The 10,494-nt window shown below is 37.5% G+C and overlaps 1 protein-coding gene across 1 annotated transcript; it reads left to right on the top strand.

Annotated features, from left to right (window-relative positions):
• Window positions 1-1,043: 1,043 nt before the first annotated feature.
• On the top strand, window positions 1,044-6,253 carry LOC148874261 (potassium transporter 5-like; the record flags this gene model as incomplete). The annotated part of the gene is made up of 9 exons (XM_088965717.1): window positions 1,044-1,310; window positions 1,524-1,749; window positions 1,862-2,116; window positions 3,854-3,904; window positions 4,005-4,265; window positions 4,433-4,485; window positions 4,624-4,738; window positions 4,830-5,084; window positions 5,177-6,253. Coding segments are annotated over 9 exons (2,367 nt in total), but the record flags the coding sequence as incomplete, so codon positions are not given.
• Between the last annotated feature and the right edge of the window lie 4,241 nt (window positions 6,254-10,494).

Genomic DNA, 10,494 nt, shown 5'->3' on the forward strand with positions numbered 1-10,494 from the left:
AAAATATTTTTGTTAAATAAGTTGCATTGGTTCTAATGGAAATTAATTTTATATGTAATAATGAATTTTAAAATTAAACCATAACTTTTTTTATCTAAAAACGTTAAAATTTTGTTTAATTGACTCAAACATGGAGAATGGATTTGAAAAACGGTTTGGATGGACGTACGGACCGGTCTATCCAATAGAAAGTTATTAACCCATTTACATGGATTGACAACGGATGAACAATACATGTTTACTTTGTCATCCTTACCCGAATGTATAAACGGTCTATACGCGCAATCAATTACTTCCAATTGCCCATGCCCAATTAATTGGAAAATGGCCAGTGGCCATTCTGAACGAAATCTAGGCAAGTTTTGTTGTTGTTCCGGTCATTGGTTCGCTTGTAAAGGACCGAAGAAAATTGAGAAGTGAGAAAAGGGACGTTAAAAAGGAAAGTATAAGTAGAAACTCCTACTTTGTCTAAGCAAAAATCCCAACAGTAACAGGTGGATATCCACCCATTCCCTTCTCATCTCACGAGTCACTTCCAAAATTATGTCGGCCCCACCAAGGCACCAATCCAACGGTTCTCAGATTTCTGAGTCATCTCAGTAATTTTTTGTAGTTTCCAGGGAGGAGAGTACCGTGACATGAAACACGTTGTTTAGTCTAAACCGAGTAATAGTTATCAAAAAAAAAAAAGTGTAACCCGAGTAAGCAAAAGCAAGACTACCACAAAAAGTTAAGCAAAAAAGCAAATTAGAAAACTGGAAGAGGACAAACAGGTTATTAAGCCGCAGAGCAGGTTCCCTCGTCGACTGAACATCTTGTTAACACAATGAGGTATTGCCACGTGTCAAAAGTGATTAGAGGTCGCCCTTTTCCTTTGTTTTTTTATTTTTTTTGAAGCTCGCCCATTTTGAAAAGTTTTGGGGGGCAAGTGAACTCGGTACGTCTCTGGGACTGGGAGCGCCTATAAAAACGGAAGAGGTTCCTCACTTCTTGGCAAAGTAACACTTAAGACTGTAAGTGGGGAGGGAGCTCTTGAGAGTTGAGCAGTTGTGCCTGGACTTCTTTGCCTGGTAGCCATGGAGAAAGAAGTCTGTAACGACGACGCAGTTATCAATGTGGTAGAGATGGTGGAGAGGGAGGAGGAAAAGGAGATCAAGAATATTGTTTTGATAGATTACAAAGAAGAGAAAGTGGATGTGGAAACTACCCAAAACCAATCCAAACGACAGAAACTCTTTCAAAGGTTCGACTCACTTGATCAAGAGGCCTCTAAGGTCTCTGGAATGTCTACCAAAACCAAGCTAACCAAGGTCTGAGCTTTAGCAAAATAGCAAGCAAATTAAAATTAAAGAAATATATGTCTACAATATTTCAGTTCATTTTTCTACTTCTGATGAATACTTTCAGGTTCATGGTTATTTGATCATGTTATTTATTTTTTGAAGTTGGGTTTTGTTGTTTGAGATTATATATATCAACAGTTTCTGAGCTGCTTCTCTTTCTTGCTTCGCTCTCACGTACAGGCAGCATCTATGGCTGCTGCAATGAAGCTGGCGTTCCAGAGCATCGGAGTTGTTTTCGGCGACATCGGAACATCTCCGTTGTATGTATTTGCGAGCACCTTCACCGATCAAAACCCAACTCACAACCATATAATCGGGGCTCTGTCACTCATCATCTACAGCCTCACTCTCTTCCCCCTCATCAAATATGTTCTCATAGTTCTCCAAGCCAACGACAACGGAGACGGTAATACCAAGTGAAAAGCTTTCTAATTAATAGATTATTTCCAAGTGAAAAATCCATCTCGGTTTGAGAAGGCTCGGTTTTTGTTCTTATTAATTTCAACAACTGTTATTAGGTGGAACTTTTGCTATGTACTCGTTGATATGTAGACATGTGAAGGTAAGTGCAATACCAAGCAGCCAACAAGGAGAGGAGGAGATGAAGCTTTCTGCTTATAACTTGGGAACTGCTAACAAACTCTCGAAGAGAGCAGAGAAGATCAAAGAAATCATGGAAGGAAGCTCTTTTGTCAAGACAGCTTTACTTACTGTGGCTCTCCTTGGTACTTGCATGGTTATTGGAGACGGGATTTTGACTCCTTGCATTTCAGGTCCTCTCTCTCTCTCTCTCTCTCTCTCTCTCTCTCTCTCTCTCTAGAAAAATACTTTTGAATTGGCTCAGTCTCTAAAATATCTTTTGCGTTCTTGTTTTTCAATTTTCTTAATGATACGTTCACCTACTAATGTCTTGTCTATAAATACAGTGTATACTGAGTTATTTGGGTGGGGACAAGAGACGTTTTCGTGATGCGTGATGCATGATGCATGATGCATGATGGAAGGAGATCTGATTAGATGGGCCCGAAAGCATGTATACACTGTAGATTGTACAACCCCAACAGCCAATAAACGGGTTGCAGTTATTCTGTACATTACAATCACATACAAACAAAACTTTGTTGTCAAGGTGGCTTTTGATAACTTTAAAGTCTGATGATGTATGAAAATTCAAAAACCATTATTCGGATCTAAAATCTTAAAAGAAGTAAAAATGATTTCCTGTTTTTCATGATCTAAAAGGATTGTTTGATAATATTAAAAGTAATAAAAAATACCAAAAAATAATAATATTATTATTATTATTCAATACTCATATATTTATTAATCACGATAGTAATAATAATAATAATAATAATAATTTTTTAATATTATTTACTAATAATAAATATATTACTACTAAATAATTATTATAAAATTATAAATAGTATCCTTTTAATTTAAATAAATATTAATATTTATATAGTAATAAGAATATTTCATAATATGTTTATTAGTAATATTTAAAATATTTTTATTTATTATTAGTTAATAGTAACAAATCAATAAATATCATTTTTAATTAAATAATAAAATAATTATTTGTTTCAAAAATAAAAAAATTGTTTATTAACAGAAATTTAATATTCTTTTTATTATTTATAATATTATTAAATAGTCTATTTCTAAGGGTAAAATAGTAAACTTCACAATTTCAGATGTTGGAGAACTGCTCCGACTCAAATGATCTTATCTTTTCAGACCCTCTAAAAAGCAGAAAATCATTTCTACTTCTTTTCAGATTTCAGGCTTGAATAATATATTTTTTAACCTTTCAGATTTTAGATTTCAGATTTATCAAATGCTACCTTACTCTTGACTCTGTTCAGGGGGTAGTGAATATTGGACCCACAACCACTGTTGGTGATTAACGGACTAACGCTACGTACTTCGTCCCATATTAGACAGTTATGAATTAAGTGAGGCCCATAAGAGTCCAAAATTAGATATTGGGTACATTTTTGTAAAACAAGCCCAAAGAGTTATCATGTATGTTGGCCCCCAATCTAAACTGCAATCTGGATATCTTTTGGGTGCTCATGAGGACATTTCACAGCAATTTGCATCCCTAGCTCTCTAATTCTATCTATTATTGCATCAAAGAGGATCCCTCTACTATCAAAATGACTAACAAATCTAGTAAATAAGAAACCCTCCAGATGGCTGTTTTATTCCGAACCAAATGGTTCCTCCATAATGTTGGCCATGGTAAGTTTCAGCTCAATGGCCTCATACCTTGTGGCAAAGGAATCTCTTTTTTCTCAGACACCTTTTAATGCATAACTTAGTATCAACTGCTAAAATTACTATGAAAAGGTCCAACACATGTAGAGATATGGATCCTTACATTGACCTCATATGAGTCGAAGAAGAGGTTTCTGAATTAGAAGAACCCATATCTAGCTGCTGACTCACGCCTATTTCATTTGGGTTTTCTTTTTCTGACTTGAGAAAGCCTTACCTTGTTTCAGTTCTATCAGCAGTGGATGGAGTGAGGAAAGTAAATGCAAGTATAAGCACAGGTAGAGCCATATATCCTTTAGTAAACTTCTTCTGATATTGTCTATAGTTTAGTCTCTAGTCATTCTCTAATTTATCTTTCTTTGTACGAGTCCCTTCCAGACATCGTGGTGATGATTTCTGTAGCCATCTTAGTGATCTTGTTCTCAATTCAAAGATTTGGGACAGACAAAGTAGGATACACATTCGCACCGGCAATCTTGATATGGTGCTTGTTCATTGGGATCGTTGGAATATTCAACTTGATCCGCCATGATTCATCAGTCTTGAAAGCTTTCAACCCTGTGTACATATATCAATATTTCAATGGAGACCCAAAACGAGCTTGGGTATCTCTTGGAGGAGTTGTCCTCTGTATGACTGGTAAGCATTCATATTTTCAGCTTTCACATATGGACCAAACATTGGAGATCTATCAAGCAAAACATCAACTTTATTTGATCACCAAACACAATTTTATTGAAAATCTGATTATATTGATTTTGTATAAAACTGCACTTAACATTAGCTCCACACATCTGGTGAAACAGGAACAGAAGCAATGTTTGCAGATCTGGGACACTTCTCTGTAAGATCAATTCAGGTAAGTGAACCTTTTAATTCATTTAGAATTCACTCAATATCTATTACCTTGTGAAGAATAGATTACAATGAGTGGTAGTTGTTTTTCTGATAAACTAACAAATAATTTTATTTTCCTTTGGAATTGTTTCCTCCTTAGATTGCGTTTACTGGCTTAGTATACCCATGTTTGGTCTGTGCTTATGTTGGACAAGCTGCTTACTTGTCCAAGTTCCCACAGGATGTCCAAGATGCTTTCTATAAATCAACTCCAGGTAATTCCTTTCCATCCTCGGGGCCTCAAGGTATTTAAGCTTCAATTTGAGCTTGGTATCTGATAAACAACCCTTCAAATGCCATGGACAGATTCAGTGTACTGGCCTATGTTTGTGACTGCTGTGACAGCATCGATCATTGCAAGTCAGGCCATGATCTCTGCAACCTTTTCTATTGTAAAGCAGTCAGTGGCTTTGGGTTGCTTCCCTAGAGTCCGAGTTGTCCATACCTCACACAAGCATGAAGGACAAGTCTACATTCCAGAGATAAACTTTCTGCTTATGTTTGCCTGTGTCATGGTCACCGCATCGTTCAAGGACACCACTAAAATCGGCAATGCTTATGGTAACAGCCTTGAGATCTTGTGTTCATAACTTGCATGCACAGTTATTTCCATGAATCAGCTGATATTAATTTTTCCTCCTTAAAACCTACAGGAATTGCTGTTGTTGCAGTGATGCTGGTTACGACTTCGCTTCTAATCTTGATAATGCTAATAATATGGCAAACCAGTCTTCACTCCATTACCCTCTTTGTTCTTGTCTTTGGTTCCTTTGAGCTCCTCTACTTCTCTTCTGTGCTCTATAAGTTCGATAAAGGTGGTTATCTTCCTCTCTCCTTTGCTGGGGGTCTCTTCTTTGTAATGTATGTCTGGCACTATGTCCAGTCAAAACGCTATGCTTTTGAAGTAGAGAAGAAGGTATCAACTCAATACCTAAACAACCTGGGCTTTGACCTTGGCATTGTAAGAGTTCCTGGTGTTGGGCTTCTCTACACAGAACTGACTCATGGAATTCCAGCTATATTTTCTCACTTCCTCACCAACCTTCCAGCCATACACTCTGTATTAGTTTTTGTCTCTGTTAAATACTTGGCAGTGAACAAAGTCCCAGCTGCTGAAAGGTTTTCACTTAGGCGGGTGGGATCCAAAGATTACAAGATGTATAGATGCATAGCGAGGTATGGATATCGCGACAGGAGAGTAGGGAATGAAGAATTTGAGAATTTGTTGATGGAGCACCTCAAGTCATTCATCAGAATGGAGTATCTGGAAGGACTTGACCAGGATGACAAAATTGCAGCAGTCCCAGACAGAGGAGGAGAAGAAGAGATCCAATTCTTGGAAAAATCAAGAAGCTCTGGAGTAGTGTACTTGTTAGGACACAGCGAGGTCAGGGCTAGTAAGGATTCTTGTATGCTGAAGAGGGTGGTGGTAGATTATGTATATGATTTCCTCCGAAGGAATTTCAGGCAAGGATTCGTGGACCTGCAGATTCCAAACAAGAATTTGCTACAGGTGGGCATGAATTACCATGTATGACTCAATTTTGAAATGAAATGCTGCTCATAAACGTCAGTGGAGAATGTGTGGCATAACTTTTTTCTTTTTTTTTGGGTAAAATGGAATTTATTCATGTAATAAGTCATAAACACTTCTAGATGCTTGGACACAAAATAAAATGTATATAATATTTGGAAAACTGAACTCTGAAATTGAAGATATGTTTCAGTTACCCAAATGAGATGCTCCTCTGTTTTTCATATATACAAGTCAATTTGAATTTCACTGACAAAGAAAATTGATCAGGAATTCCCAGCATCCTATAGATCTCTTCTTTTTCAAGGAAACTAGTTGATCAAAAATTGCTTAGCATTATCGTGAGACATTGGTGTCCACCATAGAAAACTAAAATGCTATTTCCTGTAGAACTTGAAGTGTCTTCTGATGGACCTGGATGCAAGAAAAACAGAACTCATGAGTGTTTCCAAGGGGTAGTAGACAAAAACTCTAAATTCTTTTTAATTTCTCTCTTTTTCATCTTTTATTGGCACATCTTAGTCAGCTCTAAAAGAAAAGGAATATTGGAATTTAAATGTTCAACTTGATCATCTGTGTGTTCTCTCATGGGGTCACAGATGTTGTGTCAAGTAAATATGTGATAATCTACAGTATTACTGAGATTTCAGCAACTTGGAGTATTAAAATATGCAGCAAAGGTGCCTATAGATGCCCATTATGCACAGATCCCAGTATGTCTAAGCATGGACTGTATTGTCTCTTCAAATCTTTATCCATCAAAATGGAACACCAAAACATGTCTAGAAAAGAGATAAATGCATTTTTTTTATTTTTGGTGAAGTTGGCAGAAATTGACAGTATCTTTGGTTTGGTGGGTAAGCTGGGTGCCAGAGAGAGAGAGAGAGAGAGAGAGAGCTCTTGATCATCTTTCCTCAAAATTCATGGACATTCAAAATAAGTATGCAAAGCATTTTAAATGGAAAACATGCTACTCTTACCCATTCTAGATGTTGAGCTGTAATGCCAGATACATTTCCAGAATAAATACCACCCAGTACCTAACAAATCAATGAAGAATGATGCATCAGAATGAGGGGATGGAACATATACAAAAAATGCATATATCAATTCATACGTAACTAACTATAAACATGCATACACCATATAAATGGCAGCTGATGTTCCAGGACTAGAACTGCCCCCAACACCTTACCCTTTTCACTAGCCAAGTTTATTGCAAGGGTCCTTCAACAAATGCTGAAAGCCACGCTATCCTTCTGTCTTCTATTACTTGGCAAAGCAAAAAGTTCAATGGATATCTTTTATGTGAGAAATCTATTACATGGCTAAGATATGGTGAAGGTATGAATGAGAGAAGTGCCAGTTGGACAATCTAGAATTAGATGGATGATCTGGACTTCAGATTCATCATATCAGTCCTCTAGTAGCATACAACAGCTACTATATCTAAATAGAAGGCATTTCCCCGTATAGGGATCAGATATAGAAAATGGATACAAAATTTGAACCCAAAATGAAAACATCTTCAGATCACTGTTTTCCATCATTCCATATAGCATTTTATTAAAAAAAACAAAGATTCTAGGCTATTGTTCAATGACTGGGAAGAGCACTTTCCCAACTGCTTGCAATCAATCACGCCACGTTGGATCTCTGATCATTAACTGGTGGTTATCCAGATTCCAAAATGAAGTTTTTAGAAAAGGAAAGACACCTTTCAGGTTGGAGAAGGTATGGACTACCCAGTGTTTTAAAAGCGCAAGGCACAAAAAAGGTGCAGGGATCAATTTGCGCCCAAGGCACAAGGTGCAAGGCAAGGCACACGCCTTTTTGAAGCAAGGTGCAAAAATTTAAAAAAAAAATGTCAGAAAATTAAAAAAAAAAAGTGCCAAATAGGGGGTTCTCAGGGATCTGGGGGCTCCAAAAAAAAAGCAAAAAAGCGTCAAAATTTCAAAAGGCGCATGCCTGGGCTGAGGTGCAAGGCACATCAGCCGCACACCAGGCGTGCGCCTTCTGAAAGGGTTGCACCTAGGACCTAGGCGGCACATACCCTAAAATGCGCCTTGCCTGTACGCCTTAGGTGCGCCTTTTTAATCACTGGGACTACCCACAAGGAGTTTTAGAAAAGAGTAACTTCTTGGTGGGAGGAATGCAAAGTGAATGGTTGGGTAGGATTCCGGTTTCAACAAAATAAGCTAATTCAAGAGTTAGATGATTTGGGCCAAAGAGAGCAAATGGGGAATTTGGATGTATAGAGTAGAAGCAGAAGAGAACTTATTAGAAAGGAGAGGGAGAAGCTTATAATAAGGGAAGAAACCTTTCGGAGACAAAGGTCTCGGGTGAGATGGCTGAAGGAGGGAGACAATAACTCAAAGTTCTTCCATAGTTATGCTTCAGGGAGGAGGAAAAACTACATCTCAAAATTGAGGGTGGGGCAAAGAGAGAGAGAGGAGAAGGGAGAAATTTCAGAAGCCATTGTGCAATTTTCAGCTTTACTCAAAGGATGGATCTAGTAGAACTCCTTTGAATACTTCAAGCTAGGAGGGACATAAGTTGTCTGAAGACAAAAGGATTTGGCTAAAAAGAAACTTTAAAGAACAAGAGATTAATGAAGCATTTGTTTAAGATGGATGGAGATAGAGCTCCGGGACCGGATGGGTTCCCTATCCTTTTCTATCAGTTGTGTTGGGACACAATCAAGTCTGATTTAGTAATTTGGTGGAGGTGTTCTCAGATTTCTACCTCTCGACCATTGTGAACAAAGGTAACAGCTTGACATTTATCACTCTAGTTCCAAAGAAAGAGGGGACCTTGGAAGTTAAGGACTTCAGACCTATCCGTTTGGTGGGGATTTATACAAAATAGTAGCTAAAGTTTTGGTGTCAAGACTAAAGGAGGTGCTGAAAGAATTAATTTCAAGCAACCAATTCACCTTTGTGAAAGGGAGACAGATTATTGACAGCATACTAGTGGCCAAGGTTCAAAAATTTCAATACAATATGCCTCGTATCAGGCGAATCATATCATATCGGGCACTTCATGATACGCCTATTTACAAGGGTTTCAAGAACCACCCGCTTTTTAATAAAAAATAGTTAAAAATATGCCCAAAAACCAAATTTTGAAAAAAAAATTAAAAACATATAAACACATGTTATTTTAAGTACCGATACACGGGTGTAACGATATTTTGAACCTTGATTGTGGCTAATGAATGTGTAGAAAAAAGAAGACAAAGTGGTAAGGCTGGGATGGTAATCAAGTTGGACCTGGAAAAGGCTTATGACAAAGTGGATTGGGACTGCTTGGTAGAGATTCTAAGCCTGAGAGGTTTTGGTAGAAGGTGGGTCAGATGGATTAGAGGGTGCAATAAGTTCTGCTTGGTTTTCAATTTCGATAAATGGTGAACCTACCGGTTACTTTATTGCAAACAGAGGCCTAAGACAAGGTTGTTCTCTCTCCCCCCTACTCTTCATTTGGTAGCTGATTTCCTCAGTTATTTGCTTCAAAAAACAAGGGAGTTGAACTTGCTGAAAGGGTTCGTGGTAGGTAGGGAAGCAGTTCAGGTGTCTCATTTGATGTCTGCAGATGACAATCTTATTCTTAGAGGTTGATTGGGATAACATCTCCAACCTAAAATGGATGTTAAAAAGTTTTGAGATGGTGACTGAACTTAGAATTAACTCCACTAAAAGCAGTATTGTGGGTTTAAATGAAAGTGACTATCTCTAGGAAAGGTTCAAGGAGCTGTTAGGTTGTAAATTGGAGAGTTTTCCCATTACCTATTTGGGAATGCCTCTTGGTGGGAACCCAAGAAGTCAAAGATTTTGGGATTTGGTGGTGAAAAAATGTGAGAAAAGATTGGCCATGTGGAATAAAAGCTACCTATGAAAAGGGGGAAGACTTATAGTTATTAAGGCATCTCTTGTCAATTTGCCAACCTATTTCTTGTTGGTTTTTCGAGTCCCGGGCAAAGTAAAAAGTGTAGAGATAGTTAATAGGTTATTAGCATGTGTGTGGTTCCAGCCCCACACTTTATTTTACTGTTTATTTCTTTATGTTACAGTAGAAATCACTGATTGAAGATTTAGTCAAATTTCTTGTGAAGGGAAAGAGGAGGAAAATGAAGATTTCAGAAATAGAGAAGAAAAGAGAAGGAGAAAAGAGTAGAAAGTCAACCAGGATTCTTAGATTAACCCTAGCCACCAACCCCTCATTATATTTATACTTAACGTAAAGGATGAGATATTACAAGGATGCCGTTAGTAGGTCGGCTACTAATGTAGCTAAACAGTCACAACTTAAAAACATAAACTAATGGGCCTAAAGCTGAACAACTTCCTAACTAAATAACTTCAAATAAGAATAAAAACAACTAGGCCCAACTCAACACTACCCCTCAAGTTGGGAGTAAATGTCACAGATTCCCAACTT

This window comes from Nelumbo lutea, chromosome 1, assembly GCF_056320005.1.
Source record: "Nelumbo lutea isolate HS-2025 chromosome 1, American lotus-T2T, whole genome shotgun sequence".
NCBI lineage: Eukaryota > Viridiplantae > Streptophyta > Magnoliopsida > Proteales > Nelumbonaceae > Nelumbo > Nelumbo lutea.